The sequence below is a fragment of the Pseudoliparis swirei genome, chromosome 18, assembly GCF_029220125.1.
Source record: "Pseudoliparis swirei isolate HS2019 ecotype Mariana Trench chromosome 18, NWPU_hadal_v1, whole genome shotgun sequence".
NCBI lineage: Eukaryota > Metazoa > Chordata > Actinopteri > Perciformes > Liparidae > Pseudoliparis > Pseudoliparis swirei.
In genome coordinates this window covers 15,320,178-15,336,347 of record NC_079405.1, presented here as the reverse complement: position 1 = coordinate 15,336,347, position 16,170 = coordinate 15,320,178, and the positions used below count along the sequence as shown (strand labels likewise).

General features: G+C 39.1%; 2 protein-coding genes and 1 long non-coding RNA gene across 6 annotated transcripts in view; 1 reads left to right on the top strand and 2 right to left on the bottom strand.

Moving 5' to 3' along the window:
* The window catches only part of LOC130207891 (AMP deaminase 2-like), a 27,015-nt gene extending 19,765 nt beyond the window's left edge, over positions 1 to 7,250 (bottom strand). For 2 of the 4 annotated variants that reach the window (XM_056436633.1, XM_056436634.1), the window contains exon 1: positions 3,047 to 3,368. In XM_056436633.1, the coding sequence (XP_056292608.1) occupies positions 3,047 to 3,353 (307 nt within the window). In that variant the 5' untranslated portion in view covers positions 3,354 to 3,368. Of the gene's footprint in view, positions 1 to 3,046; positions 3,369 to 4,863; positions 4,991 to 7,180 lie in introns of those variants that run through there. The other 2 variants (XM_056436637.1, XM_056436635.1) reach the window with 2 other exon arrangements.
* LOC130207894 (uncharacterized) lies at positions 6,530 to 11,785 on the top strand. The gene is made up of 3 exons (XR_008834346.1): positions 6,530 to 6,836; positions 8,260 to 8,367; positions 11,699 to 11,785. It is a non-coding gene; the product is annotated as an uncharacterized LOC130207894 (long non-coding RNA).
* On the bottom strand, positions 9,887 to 16,170 carry LOC130207893 (G-protein coupled receptor 61-like). The gene is made up of 2 exons (XM_056436640.1): positions 16,100 to 16,170; positions 9,887 to 13,235 (listed from the first exon to the last, which is right to left on the bottom strand). The coding sequence occupies exon 2, from the start codon at positions 13,035 to 13,037 to the stop codon at positions 11,619 to 11,621; it is 1,419 nt and encodes a 472-aa protein (XP_056292615.1). The 5' UTR covers positions 13,038 to 13,235; positions 16,100 to 16,170; the 3' UTR covers positions 9,887 to 11,618.

The following is a 16,170-nucleotide window of genomic DNA, read 5'->3' as shown; positions in this document are numbered from 1 at the left end:
GATGACATGGAAAAGTGCAGAACAGTACTAAATGTGCTATTAAAGAAGTTCACAAGAATGTTTCTAAATACTTTCACATTTTTTACATTTGACCAGAATAAAGTGCTCATAGAACACACATGCTCGACTATTTTATGTTACAAAAGTTATAATTTCCATATCTTTGATTTGCTTTTGGACCCAACTGTGGATCCACTGGTTCAATCAAGTCTAGTTTCACCTGATACATGATACATTCAATTGTGTAGTGGCACTGAAGTTCTGCTTTGTCTCTCAGAAATACAGAAAGGAATCCCACCAACACATTATCAGCAGGAGGTAACTCCTAAAATATGTTTCAACACCCACAATCTCAACTGTGAATTCATGGGGCCGAGAGCAGTGTCTCCTGGTGTGAGTTGTAGGTTGTTCCAAGGCAACAATGTGTTGCTGTGCTCATAATTCAGTGAATGAATATACCATGGGGTAATGAAACAGAGCCCACAGGACTAGGACAGTTCTGAAATAGAGACGCATATACATACAAGTCCACGGAGACATAACGGGAACAGGATTTCAAACAGAACTGGGGGCTATACCACCTAACAGTTTACAGATGAAAGGGAAAGAGGGCAGTGTCAAGTTAGAGGCCAGCGAGGCAGTGACCGTCATTGCATAACATGAAGCAGAATATGTAATGTTCTGGCTTTGCAGCCAAAGCTGTATGACGCGTGAGGTATCGAGGCTTTTACAATCTGCCAGAGAGGTGAAGGGAATGCTTCTGTCTCTCTTGCATGAGTCACTGCTGTGTTTTCTGTTGTAATCTGATCGCAGGCAGAGATAGATTCCTGCAGATGAGAAAATTGACTGAGTAGTCGATGTTTGCACCAGCAAATCAACACCGACACTTGCATCAAAGAACTGTTTCAAATGTTCAGGAGTGAAGGAGATTAAAATGTGTGAGAAAAAAACCTAACCATCCTTCTTGGAGAGGAAACATGCTGTGAAGCTGTTTCTGAGGTTGCTACAATAATTGCTTAATTATTTACACAGTAAATACTTCAGGCTTCGGTTAACGACATGGGCCTAATACCAACTGCTTACGCTGCAGCTACAGTAGATTTTGACTGCAGCAGTAATTTGGCATCAACAATGGTGACAGACTGTTGTGGTCAGATGCACGTATTGTAATGGGTGGCCTACATGTGGCTCTTATGACAGACTGGGAGTGCAGTGGGTTTAGCCAAGCGGCTAATTGAGAAGACTTAAATAACTGCATGGATGGAGAGACCTCTAAGTTATTTATTACTGCAGCAAAGACAGGCTTCCTCAGCAAATACAGTATCGTGTGTATCAACATGAGTTACTGCTTTTGGTATATTGCAGCATCTCAAACACTCAACATGTGTGCTGTAGATCACTGAGGAAGTAGCTTCAAATTAAATCAATATTAACATTTAATTGCCTCAGATACATTGCTTTCTAGTCTCTCCCTACAGTCAGTTAGCATCAACTTCAAAGGTAATCACAGAGCTACGATCATTTGACCCGTATCCCATCCCTTTAAACATCGAATGTAACCCCTACGCATACCTGAGACAATACATCAAACTAATTAATACACCAGCATGTGCCAGTAAGATACCAGCCTGCCGGCGACATTACAATGCTATTAAAATGTCAATAACAATATCTTTATTCATAGAATGGCAGCTGAGATTGAACTATTTCACAGTTTAACTTTTATAAATATATATAGTTAAGTAATGAAGAACCATCACCAAGGGAATTGGGAAATTGGCATTTCCTATATTGTGTTATATGAACTGTTGCAATTAAATTGTAATTATGTTTAAAAAGCAATCTTTTATATATTTGATGAGACAACGTGCATTATAGGAATTACATCTGGGCTGCTAATGGAGGAATACAACTTAAATGTGAAATAATGAGGTTTCTTTTTCTCCACATGGTCACTGCATATATAAATAGCATGTTGGCCAAACAGTTGCAGAGGGTTTGGTTGTCATGAGAGATGTGCAGTTGAAAGATAAAACGACTGAACTGCTGTGTGTAACCCAAGCTGATGAGATAAGGAGAAGCCAGGAGACACATGATAAACTGGTGTTGCTACAAGGGGCCCATTGAGGGGGAGGGGATCGCTTTAAAATCCAGGAATCATCCAAAAATATTTTCAAACTTCATAAACTGCCAACTTTTGAAGTGATATCTCCAATACATAAACAAGTAAAATACATGTGTAAAAATAGTAACTTTATAACAGTTTTTACAAAGAAATAATCAATATAATAATGTGTGCATATCTATTTGAGTGGACCTGCCACATGACAGATATCTACTGTATGTGAAACATTAGCAACATGAAGATCCTTTAGTACAATAGTGTGATTATTCATCAGCGTGCACCATAACACAGTTAGTTCAGGTTCAGATGGTTTCAAGTTCTGCTGTGCCAGTGTATTTATTGCAGTAATGTACTATCATATTTACAGCAGTGTCAGCTGGGCAGTCAAGATCATCATTTAGTTTAGAGCCGACAGGATTTGCTGACAGTTTCTAAAACTAATCAAAAAATTGTAGTTATTCATTGATCATTTTAAACTAAGTGCCAAGCATTTCTTGATTTATGCATCACCAATAAAAGGGTTTGCAGCTCTGAGTACATGTAATGTGCTTTTGTCCGTATTTTCTGACTAAAACAATTATTTAAACTGATTATAAAAACAATGTTATCAATAGATTAACCCAATTGCAAACCTAGTTTATTTAGTTCAATAATTCCTGTTTGTGAATTGCATAACAGTTCCACACAAAGCAACATGCATGCTGAGTTATAAACCAAATTCTCAACAACAGATTCAAAACCAAACTAAGCAAGAAACTAGAGTTGCAGGGAAAGTCAGTATCTTCCCGTATTGATCCTGGTGAGCAGCATGGATCCTTAAATGCCGCTGCACGAGCAGTTGTGCAATTCTTTAACCCCTCATTCATGGAAGAGCTGTGAACTCAATCCTTGTTCTATGGGACTCCTCTCACCCACACTCACCGGGGCTGGTGGTGCTCTGCAGGCTCCCCCCCTTACGAAGCGGGGATTTCGGTTTAGGCTTCCCTTGTCCATCATTGTTGGAAGAGGAGGTGGAGGAAGAGGATGACATCTTGCTGCCTGTGCTCCTGTTACTGCTGGAGCAAAGTGAGTCAGAGCTGCGCAGTGGCCAGCAGAGGGAGAAAGGAGCGCTGACGCTGGAGCTCTGTCTCATGGTGGGGCAGTGGGGCGGCGGGACCCATACTGGGCAGGGAGAAGCTCCTCTGCAGAGTTGGCTCCTCCTCTTAGCCAGCCGCAGGTCGGCAGGCATGCCGCACAGCGACGAGCTGAGAGGCAGCCCAGGGCTTACCAGCCCTTGCTGGGGGCCATCCTCCTTGGTTGCCCTAGCAACCGGGGAATAAGCTTCCTATTGCCGATGCAGGGGGGAAAAACGCCACAGAGGAGGGCAATGCAGATCAAAGTGTGGGGCTGGCATGAGAATGGAGACCGACAACAACCCGCCAGCTGAGCACCAAGGTCAGTGAAGGACAAAAGTGTTCCACTCATCCAAAAATAACAATTAGAGTATTCAACCGACAGAAAGGGATCCAGATGTACGACAAGCAACCAAAAAAGGCCAAAGAATACGGATTAATCAGAGTGAAAAAGCACATAAATAAGTAATAGTAATAGACTAGTAATGCACACAAATTTCTCTTGTGTGGATCCTGTAGTATAGTTTAAGAGCATTAATTATTATTTCACACTACTTTTTAGAGTGTTGTCACCACACAAGCTTCAACAAGTCAGCAGAGCCCTAATTAGGCTTTTCAGAATAATAAGCTCATAGAATCGTTTTAGATGAAGGGTTTTTCAGATCATCAATAAACATATATTCAAAAACTGTAACATATCTATTGGATATTACTGGAGCTATTGACTTTGTAAAATTGGCCGGACTTTGTATTTTTGAACTTTGCGATCCCATTACTTGGTAGAGTACTCAGAGCAACAGAGCTACAAAATAGAGTAAAGACGCCCATCTAGTGGTATGAAACTGTAATGCAGTCAGAGAAACACATGTTTGTCCTCTCTGAGCACACAACGTGTTGTTCCAACTGCTTCAGTTTATCAAATAGTACTGACACTAGACAGCAAACATTGATACTAATACAAACCATAAACACAGCATTGAGGAGCTTTGCCATTATCTGAAGGCAGCTGTTCATTTAGTAGTTTATGTGTGAGCATATGAACTCGCTGTATACAAGAGTTTGAAATAAACTGCAGCTGAACATAACTCACAATCATTCATTGCCTCGACCACCATCCTCCTTTCACACTTTGACGATGCAAGATCATGCAACTAAATTAAATTAAATTATGCTCATCATATTGACCTTATCTCTAAGAAGACTGAAGCAAAACTTAATCTACAAGTAATTCTTCGTTAGGATTGAGTCGTGTGTGGCATTAGGCTAAAAACATGTCCTGACGATTGAAAACAGACTTGTAGTTACAGTACAACAATCAAGTAACATAAATGTTTCAGTCAAATAGCCTTGGCAAAACCATCATCTAAAGATATATTCTAAAAGTGAAAACATTCTAAATTCATCTTTCCCATAAACAATCTTGTTTTTCTCGTCTCGTCTACTCCAGCTTTTTCTGAAATCTGATCCAGTTTTTTAGGAAAGCTGACGCTCACCATCTGGTGCAGCAGCAGCAATGGGTAAAAAACAGAGGCCTAATTTTTTATGAAACAAAAATCTTGACTACCCCCATAACTATGTCACACATATTTTGCTCAAACCAAATTATAAACATTTGTAAAGCCTTACCCAGAAGCAACAGGCAAATATGTTAGCCTGACGACCCCGTTATTCCTTCTTTGGTTTTCTCTTTGCCTCTTCTGTTTGGTTACGCTTTCTGTCTACTCACCCTTTTGCTAAAATGAGACCAATGTGCATATCTCTGGCAGCTATGGGATTCCCCCACCCCCCCCCACATACACACTCCTTCTGAGCAAAGCTCATGGAATAAAGCATTTTGTTATTTTGTTTGCAGAGACTAAACACCAAAAAGACCGGGTTCTCTCTTTGCATGCAAAGCCTTTTTATAGGAAATGTGAAATGCAAAACATCAAACCAAACTGAACAAATCATAATTGAATCTAATCAGATGAAGTACACTTTGCATTCAAATGCTGATGTTGCAAAAATCTATGCATGAGAAAAGCAAACCCAGGAGTGTTTTGGCATTTTACCAAAAACAGAGCAATATTATTCGTATTAAAAGAAGAGCTGCTAATCACCAGGACTTATAGCAACTACTTGCAGATTACTATTTGTTCTTTTCTTTTTTACTTAATTAGATTTGTATGCAGTTTTGTACTGGTCTATTACTATTTAAATTCAGTGTGTTTACAATATGCAATCTTTAAGATTTTTGTCTCTTTTTTCTACCTGTCTGAGTGCAAATATATACATTCCAGTGCTAGTGTATTGTTAGGATTGTATTTCTGCAGTGGCACATGGTTTTAATCCTCGTTTCTCACCAAAGACTGTTTGTAGTTAAAAGAATGTTTAATTTCTAAGGTACTTATTTTAAAATTGCTTGAAGTTTATGTTGCAAAAGTATAAATGTTCCACCACTTGTTTTTTACAGTGTATGCTCGAGACTGCAGATAAGTGTTCTGTTTCAATATGTTTAACCCAGTTCCTCTGTCCAGTCAAGTTGAAATTAAGAATTAAAATGCCTGTCTGTATGTTACTGTGTAATGTTGCATTCCTCCTCTTGTAAAGTTGGAATTTTTGTATTGACTCAGTAAAACATTTAAACTGTTACAGTGCAATGTTTTGACGAAATAAATCCCATTGGTGTACACAATTCATTGTTGTTTTTCTTTCCTTCTCTACAATTTTCTTGAAACAATTAATACAATCTTAAAATAAAATAGTGTATTTTAAAAACATTACTTAAATTAAACTAATGACCTTATAGCAATTACTAATCTTATATTAGTGATTTGTTTATATATTCTTATGTATGTTTAACTTAACATAGTTATTTAATTAAACTTGGACTAAAGAAAAGAAATAATTAAAGTGAACTAATGATTTTGAGTAATGATTACTAATGTGGACTTAGATATGTCTACTGCAGGACTTACGTTTTTAAGTTAACCCAACTTAACTTGTTTCGTTCTTCCATGTGTAAAAACCTAAGTGGTTTGAGGCAACGGGTTTCCACGCGAATTTCAAGTAAAGTCAACAAGCTCGAGCTAAGAGTGCACGTACAGTTACCCAGGTTATTCTCCAAAACAATACTTTCTTTATTTTTTATGTTGGCCTTTATAAGTGACGACTTCAGTATGCAAGTATTGGAACAGCTGTCTGTTTATAAGGCATTGGTAGGTCAATGGTGCTTTTGTAAGTATTTTAGTCTATTTAATGTGTTGTATTATCTGGACCTTGAGTCTGAAATAAAGTGTAACTAATTGATTTAGTGGCCCTCCATATAGACTAGAGCCTGTGTCAGAGGATGTACGAGCCACTTCATTGGCATAAAGTACATTAATGCAGCGTTAAGCTGCTGAAGTACGCAGTGCTTGAGATCTTTTAGGCTAAACGTCTCTCGTTTCATTTATAATGAACGTGGTAACGTTAACGTACGTGTTATGAAACGCTTTCGCACTGGGTCACTGCATGCGGATTTACCGGCGGACATTGTTGAGGACCAGCTGGCAGCAGAAGGAGACGCACGAGACCGGAAACGTCCTGGAGAACGCAGCAGAGCGTCACACGCGCAACAGGTAATGAGTTCACGTGCGCGTGCGAGCTGAACATCTATTAGCAGTTGCACTCTCTTAGACGTGATTAACTGTCCTGTACGGTTTACTATAGCTTCAATAAGTTACATTGTGCGTGTTGCTTACGTCATCACACTAAATATGCTGGGTTTTTTTACAGTTAAAGTTGCATTTCTAACTCCAGTTTAACCTTCAATAACGTCACGAGCTGTTAACGTTAGCTGGCTATTTATTGACTTGCGTCAACTTCCCGTCGGTGCATACCGTTCGTCGTCAGCGTCACACCTGAATTACCGTGATAGCCGTTTAATAAATGAAAATAACTAGTGAAAAGAAATACTCTTTACCTTTTCTGGAGTATGTAACGTCAGGTTCCCTTTTCGACGTCAATGCGATGTCCTCAAAAGAAGGAATGAGGAGGCGTTGACACTTGTGTCGGTTTAAGGTTATCAGAGTCCAAAGTCGGCCCGCACACACACACACGCACACGCACACACACACACACACACACACGCACACAACATTGATTAATAAGCCTGTTATACATTAGTGTTGCTGTGTAGAGCCAGTAAACATCATCAGGGAAACTGACAGATGTATACTACACGCTATGCTTACAATTAGAAAATAATTAATCTCCAATTAATTGATTTTAATTGGAGATCCTGGTGGTCAACAGATCAAGTGTTGAGAGAAAAAGTTACTCAGATATTTTGTTCAAGTAGCAATACCACAAAAACACTATTACAAGTAAAAGTACCATTATAAATGTGTAAAAAGAACGACAGTATTAGTCATATTTGTTTTATATTACTAAATTCAGTAAAATGATGGTGGAGCTAATTCGAGCTGTTTTATATGATATTGCATAGTTTAATTTACTGTACAACAATAATAATGATAATACAATGTAGTGTCACATAACAATAGTTATTTGGGGTTTTAATCTGTTTTCAGTTCGCTGTAATCTTGATGTATAAGAGAAGTGCATTTTCAACAATATTTTAGTTTTACGAAGCATTTCTTTGGTGCCAAAATATGAGGTTTGATCATTTTAATTGTAAACTGCTGGTATCGGTGAAAAATACTTTATCATATCAGTACCAATTTAAATTAATTTAACAGCTAAAGAATCAATTTGTTTTGCTTTTGGAAGAAAAAAAAGGGAATGTAAATACAAGGATAAAAGTTTTACAGTTTAAATGCAATCTATAGTCACAGATTAAAAAATTAAGAAAGAAATCAAAAGTCATTCTCAATAGCAGAATGGAGAGTATAGAGTTATTTCGGCTCACAGCTTGAGAGACTCACTCGAGCAAGCCAGAAGTTGTGAAAGAAAAACAACGGCAACGAAGTCAGCTCCGGTTAATCTCCAGAATGTATTTTTAAAAGTCTCAAATAAGGTGTCTTGTTGGATCCCCAATAGCTCCCGCTCCTCCTCCCGCCAACTACAGCACTGAGAAATGTCACTATTCAATGGGGATGGAAGATCATGGCGAAGCTGGGGGCGGTTTGACTGACATCCGCTGCTGAGGTGTGAGGCCTTTCGCACACTATCTTCCAATATAAATCAATCAATCTATCAATTAATCTATATATCTATAAATCTGCCTATCTCTATCTATCCATCTATCCATCTATCTATCGATCTAGCTTTATATCTATCTATCTATCTTTATATCTCTCTATCTATCAATCTATCTATCCATCTATCTATCTTTATATATATATATCTATCTATCTTTTTATCTATCTATCTTTATGTCTATATATCTATCCATCCATCTACACTACCGTTCAAAAGTTTGGGGTCACTTAGAAATGTCTTTATTTTTCAAAGAAAAGCACTGTTTTTTCAATAAAGATAACATTAATCAGAAATACACTCTATACATTGTTAATGTGGTAAATGACTATTCTAGGTGGAAACGTCTGGTTTCTAATGAAATATCTCCATCGGTGTATAGAGGCCCATTTCCATCAACTATCACTCCAGTGGTCTAATGGTACATTGTGTTTGCTAATCGCCTTAGAAGACTAATATCTGATTAGAAAACCCTTGTGCAATTATGTTAGCACAGCTGAAAACAGTTATGCTGGTGATATAAGCTATACAACTGGTCTTCCTTTGAGCTTGAAGTTTGAAGAACAAAATTAATACTTCAAATATTAATCATTATTTCTAACCTTGTCAATGTCTTGACTATATTTTCTATTCAATTTTCAATTCATTTGATAAATAAAAGTGAGTTTTCATGGAAGACACGAAATTGTCTGGATGACCCCAAACTTTTGAACGGTAGTGTATATCTATCTATCTTTATATCTATCTATCTATCTTTATATCTATCTATCTATCTTTTTATCTATCTTTATTTCTATCTATCTATCTTTATATCTATATATCTATCCATCCATCTATATCTATCTTTATATCTATCTTTATTTCTATCTATCTATCTTTATATCTATCTATCTATCTTTATATCTATATATCTATATATCTATCCATCCATCTATATCTATCTATCTTTATATCTATCTATCTTTATTTCTATCTATCTATCTTTATATCTATCTTTATATCTATCTATCTATCTTTATATCTGTCTATCCATCTATATCTATCTATCCTTATATCTATCTTTATATCTATCTATCCATCTATCTTTATATATCTATATCTATCTATCCATCCATCTATATCTATCTATCTTTATATCTATCTATCAATCTTTATATCTATCTATCTATCTATCCATCTATATCTATCTATCTACCTACCTATCTATATATATATATATATATATATATATATATAATCTATCTATCTATCTATCTGTCTGTCTTTCGACACGTATAGCTTTACTCTCTGATGAAGATCATATCACTGGTTTAGCCTTTTGAAGGTAAATGTTACCTGAAGGTCAAAGTGTTTGAAGTGTATCCTCCCACCCCTCTCTTTGAAATGGACGTGTGCAGTAAATGTATTTGTTACAGGAGCAGCCCCACAATGTTGGTGAAAGTATGAGAAAGCATCCAAAATGTTTTACCAACATAGAAACTCTTTATTACAACAGTATCTCTCACTCAAAGTTTAGCCGTGTACTTTTCTAAAAACCCATTCATATCATTGCAGTACAGTGGAAGTCATTCTTTATTTTGTTATCACAGCATAAAAAAACTATCTTTGAACAAGTGAAAATCTTAACACAAACGTACAACATCATTTACAGTTTGTGATATTTAGATGTGATGAAAATGAGGATATTAAGCGCGACAAGTTTTACATTTTGGATTGCATCGTCACTCCAAAAATATCTTTAAAACCCTGTATCCATATTACATAAGAAAGTCATTTGAATCAAACATTTCCACATGTAGTTTCTCGTATTTATCTCTTACAGTTTGCTATAAAATACAACTTCATCTCATCATCAAAAACTTCACTTGGAACTGTGCAGGACTATAAAATAACATTTATTTTTCCTGCATGTGAGGTACCGTAAAAACCCTGATGAGCAGAGGAGTCAAACTAAATCTAAATGATTCTACTTCCAGGATAAAAAATCTCCACAAAAAAAGAAAAGGGTTGCATACCTATCAAAATACATCAGCCTCATTGTGATGAAATTTATAACAAATACATAGACTCAAAAAACAGCATGCTGAGTGATACACACAACTCAAACTTTTACAATTTTACTAAATATAACATACAATTTTGTACATTTAACATATGTAAGAACTAGAATAATATTTGATCGTAGCGCAGTGCATCAAGAGAATATAGATCTTTAAGATCTGTATCCAAATACACTGATGAATACATCACATGGCAGAAAGCTGGGTGACCCTTAAAATGAGTCAAATCAACCGGCATCCTAAACTGGGTAGAGATCTACTTTATCAGAAATCAACAACAAAAAGATGTGTTTGGACAAAGCACCAAAGAAAGGAGAGAGAAAAAATGGTTACCTGTGAACAACTGGTAGCAATTCCATGAGAGTGAGGCCACAATATGGACGTCTGCTAATCGATTATGATCAGATTGGCATAAGGGTTAAGAGTGACATTATCTCTAAAGCACGGCTACCAATCAAAAGTGACAGAAGTGCTTTTCCCTCAATTAATCCCTCAAATACTCATAATCTTGTGTATTTTATTGCTGTTTTCTTCAATATTACTTCATAGAAAAATCTACTTCCTGGAGACTCAAACATGATTGATTTGGCAGTTACAAATACAGTATCAGTTGGTTTTGTGGAACCGTTTCGTCTTCATGTCTGAATACCAAAGGCTTCACCGCACAATCATATCATTCATTTCAGTAATCGTTCCCTAATTTTCTGATAAAAAAGGAATTTTCTTAAAACATTAATTCGGTTACCTTCATTGAATCAAATATGTAATGAATGTTATTTTTATATTTTAAAAAAGGCTTTAACTAGTTACACCAATAGTCGTCATAAAAGTGGTTTACTGTACCGAGCTGAGTGGTTGTGTGGAAGGCCATTGTTGCCATTTTTATGTAGCAGTAATTTCCCTGTTCACAAACAACAGTTTCAAACACATCTCAAACGACTGCATTTAATAGTATCATTGTGACTGTTAAACAATGAAACTGACGAGGCAAAGTGCAATGATTCAAAATAAAATGTAAAGTTGTTTCAATTAACTGAGCTACCTGTTGGATCGGTTTAAAAATAGAGAAACACGTTGTCACAGAAATAATTCCTAAAACAGTTCATATCTGAGTGATGAAAATTAATCTTATTAAAAAACTTAATTTTCTGTATATATGTGGAGGTTCTTTGCCTGCTCAGACTCAATAAACTCTGATGTCTCTTCTGCAATCTGTCCAGGGATACGGAAATCTATCGGTACGGACTGTGCTGGCTCGGGTGGTTGGGGCTGTGCCACTGGGCAGCACGCCTCCCCTTTCGGGCTGGAGGTGCTGTGAGAGGTTTGAGGATCCATGTTGCAGCCGGTGCCCTGAAGAAACTGGAGGAAATTCTCCTCTATGGATCCTTCACGACTAGGTAGTCTGTCCTCCATCTCAAATCCTGCTCGACGAAACAGACAAGGCAGATGCTTGCCCAGCTCCTCCCGGATCTGTCTGTTGAGACAGCCATAGAAGAAGGGATTGGAGGTGAAGCAGAAGTAACCAATCCAGGTGACGACCTCCTCCAGAGACGCTAGTGTGGCTGGAGGGCTGGCAGACAGTGCTGAATACAGGTGGAAAGTAAAGTAGGGCAGCCAGCAACAAAGGAATTGCCCACCGACTGCTGCCAACACCGCTGCAGCCTTTCCTCCCCCAAAGGGACGCTGCGGAGTGGCTCTGTCCGTCCCGGTCCCTGTGCCAGAGCTGGTGACCATCGTGGATCGGCTGCTAAGTGATTCTGACCGCTGCCGTCGAGGCGTGTCCATCCAGGTAGGCAGAGGCCCGTGGTGCATGGCTGCTACCCGAGCCACTTTGAACATATTGCAGTACACAACAAGAATGACCAGGAGTGGACACAGGAAATACACTAAAGTAAACAGGGCCATGAAGGCCAAGCGGTTTGAGCCTCCTCCTGTCCAATGTATTGAGCAGCGCCTGTGACCTTGAGCAGGTGGAGATGGGACTGCCCCTCCTCCTCCTCCTCGTCCTCCTCCTCCCACAACCCCACTACTGTCAAGAAGAGGAGTTCTTCCACCTTGCAGGAACCAAGCGAGCAGCGGCAGAGCAGACATGGCCAGGGCATTGACCCAGATCCCCACCAGCACTGACGCTACCAGGCCAACAGTCATTTTTACTTCATAGCGCATCGGGTGTATGATGTAGTAATAACGCTCAACATTGATGACGGAGATAGAGAGGATGGCAGCGCTAACCAGGCACACACTGAGAAAGAGGTAGCTCCGGCACAGGGCCTCCCCGAAGAAGGCTCGGCTTGAGAGCATGCCAAGGGGCATCAGCACCAGGGCTGCCAGCAGGTCCACCACGCACAGGTGGAACACAAAGGCAAACTTGTGGAGCTGTGGGGCCTTTGCAATGACCGCCATGACAGCCACATTACCTACCACAGCCAGCAGATCCATGAGCAGCATGGCCAGCAGGGCTAGCGACTGGGACAGAGCCCAGCCCTCAGGCAGAAAGGAGGCCGACATGTTGGAGATGAGCTGTGGAGGTGGCCGGGAGGAATTCCACATCGGTTCCATTGAAGGATGGGATGAAGCAGGCAGGCAGGAGCAGTCACAGGCCCATCACCCATCCTTCAAAGCCAGGAAGGACGGCCAGAAAACAGCGGCTAGAAAATGAGGTCAAAAGCTGTTGTCCGGAGGATGCTGCTGCAGGAAGTTCAGATGTTATGATTCCTGTCCATTTAGAAAGTCTTCATGTCTGCAGTCACAACCACCCTAAAAACAAGGACAGATTTAAATAAATTGTGTGTTTATCTGAGTTTGCATGTGTATTCTCCTTATTTGCTCTTAAGGGTTATTTGTACTAATCCTTCCAGTCAGTTGCTCATGCTGAGTATTACTTTTGCCTCAGCTACAATTAAGATTAATACACACGGATTAGAAAATCCTCCATCACTTCTTAAACCTCTGTGAAGGCAATTTTACCGTTAAGGTAATCCAAAGCTAGTCATCAAACCTTTTTAGCAACATGCTGAGAAAAGTCACATTATTTTAACAATCATAAATCAGAATACGAAAGAGTTGAGCAACTTGAACAGATTTTAGTTTATAAATCTGCAATCAAATCATTATGATGCTTAAATCAAACATGCATGATGATACTGATCTGCTAGAAAATAAATAACTTGAACTTTGATCTACCTGCTCTATATTAAATAAATAAAGATAAATCCAGTCTGCTCCTTCACTGAGAAACTGTGATTAATGCTTTTCAAGCACACATCCTGTCAATGCACGAATGCATGCTAATTCCCCAAATACGATCCTATCAACAAATAGGTGACATACCTTTTCCCATCACATCTACATCTGCTGTGTTAGCAGCTCTTGTTAAATATATACACTACCGTTCAAAAGTTTGGGATCACCCAGACAATTTCGTGTTTTCCATGAAAACTCACACTTTTATTTATCAAATGAGTTGCAAAATGTATAGAAAATATAGTCAAGACATTGACAAGGTTAGAAATAATGATTTGTATTTGAAGTATTAATTTTTTTCTTCAAACTTTGCTATCGTCAAAGAATGCTCCTTTTGCAGCAATTACAGCATTGCAGACCTTTGGTATTCTAGCTGTTAATTTGTTGAGGTAATCTGTTGAAATTTCACCCCACGCTTCCTGAAGCACCTGCCACAAGTTGGATTGGCTTGATGGGCACTTCTTGCGGACCATACGGTCAAGCTGCTCCCACAACAGCTCAATGGGGTTGAGATCTGGTGACTGTGCTGGCCACTCCATTACAGACAGCATACCAGCTGCCTGCTTCTTCCCTAAATAGTTCTTGCACAATGTGGAGGTGTGCTTTGGGTCATTGTCCTGTTGGAGGAGGAAATTGGCTCCAATCAAGCGCTGCCCACAGGGTATGGCATGGCGTTGCAAAATGGAGTGATAGCCTTCCTTATTTAAAATCCCTTTTTACCTGGTACAAATCTCCCACTTTACCAGCACCAAAGCAGCCCCAGACCATCACATTACCTCCACCATGCTTGACAGATGGTGTCAGGCACTCTTCCAGCATCTTTTCACCTGTTCTGCGTCTCACAAATGTTCTTCTGTGTGATCCAAACACCTCAAACTTGGATTCATCTGTCCAGAACACCTTTTTCCAATCTTCCTCTGTCCAATGCCTGTGTTCTTTTGCCCATACCAATCTTTTCTTATTTGCCAGTCTCAGATATGGCTTTTTCTTTGCCACTCTGCCTAGAAGGCCAGCATCCTGGAGTCGCCTCTTCACTGTCGACGTTGACACTGGCGTTTTGTCTGTACCATTTAAAGAAGCTGCCAGTTGAGGACCTGTGAGGCGTCTATTTCTCAAACTAGAGACTCTAATGTACTTGTCTTCTTGCTGAGTTGTGCACCGGGGCCTCCCACTTCTCTTTCTGCTCTGGTTAGAGCCCGTTTGTGCTGTTCTCTGAAGGAGTAGTACACACCGCTGTAGGAAATTTTCAGTTTCTTTGCAATTTCTGCATGGAATAGCCTTCATTTCTAAGAACAAGAATAGACTGGCGAGTTTCACATGAAAGTTCTTTTTTTCTGGCCATTTTGAGAGTCTTATCGAACCCACAAATGTAATGCTCCAGATAATCAACCAGCTCAAAGGAAGGCCAGTTGTATAGCTTATATCTCCAGCATAACTGTTTTCAGCTGTGCTAACATAATTGCACAAGGGTTTTCAAGGGTTTTCTAATCATCCATTAGTCTTCTAAGGCGATTAGCAAACACAATGTACCATTAGAACACTGGAGTGATAGTTGATGGAAATGGGCCTCTATACACCTATGGAGATATTTCATTAGAAACCAGACGTTTCCACCTAGAATAGTCATTTACCACATTAACAATGTATAGAGTGTATTTCTGATTGATTTAATGTTATCTTCATTGAAAAAAACAATGCTTTTCTTTGAAAAATAAGGACATTTCTAAGTGATCCCAAACTTTTGAACGGTAGTGTATACCCAACACAACATGGGTACATGTACTCCAATAGTATTTCTGTGTCCAAAGAAGCCCCATATGAGTGAATGTGGTGTTTCAATTGGAAAACGTGAGGGTATTGACAGGCTTCAGAGGCTGCCTGCATATTAGCTATGCCTAGCTATTACAGACAACAAACAGACATGGGTGGCTGTCGTTATAAGTATGTGTCAAATCAAGGAAATCCAGTTGCTTAAGCTATAAATGCTCTCACTACAGATGTAACGAAAGCCCAGGATGTTCTGCCTCCTGTCAGCAGGGATTGAGGCTTAACATTGAGCTCTAACCTCCCTTCTTTCCTCTGAATGATTGCCTTCAGTGAGCAACATCTCTAAATCACACATAGGGGGACTCCCAATTCAGTCTAACCCTCCTGCCAGGGTTAGTCATGACTTACCGCCTACTCATTTATATTTGAATCATTAATGCATTACACCCACTGTTAAAGCTCCACATTCTATATAACACATCACCATAAAATTAGAGTTATCGTTGCAGTATGTAATCAACAGATGAGAAGAAGATGGTGACAGCAAGCAAGAAAATGTGGTGAAAATCAGGGAGCGTGAGGGCAAGAAACAGAGAATCAGCATCATGTACCTGAATCAGAGTATTTCCCGATGCAAGCTGTCTGCTGCTTTTGGTCTCTGAGGATGGAAACCTGGTGTAGC

Excerpts from the sequence above, each read along its gene's own strand:
- LOC130207893 (XM_056436640.1), bottom strand. The coding sequence starts at position 13,037 with ATGGAACCGATGTGGAATTCCTCCCGGCCACCTCCACAGCTCATCTCC.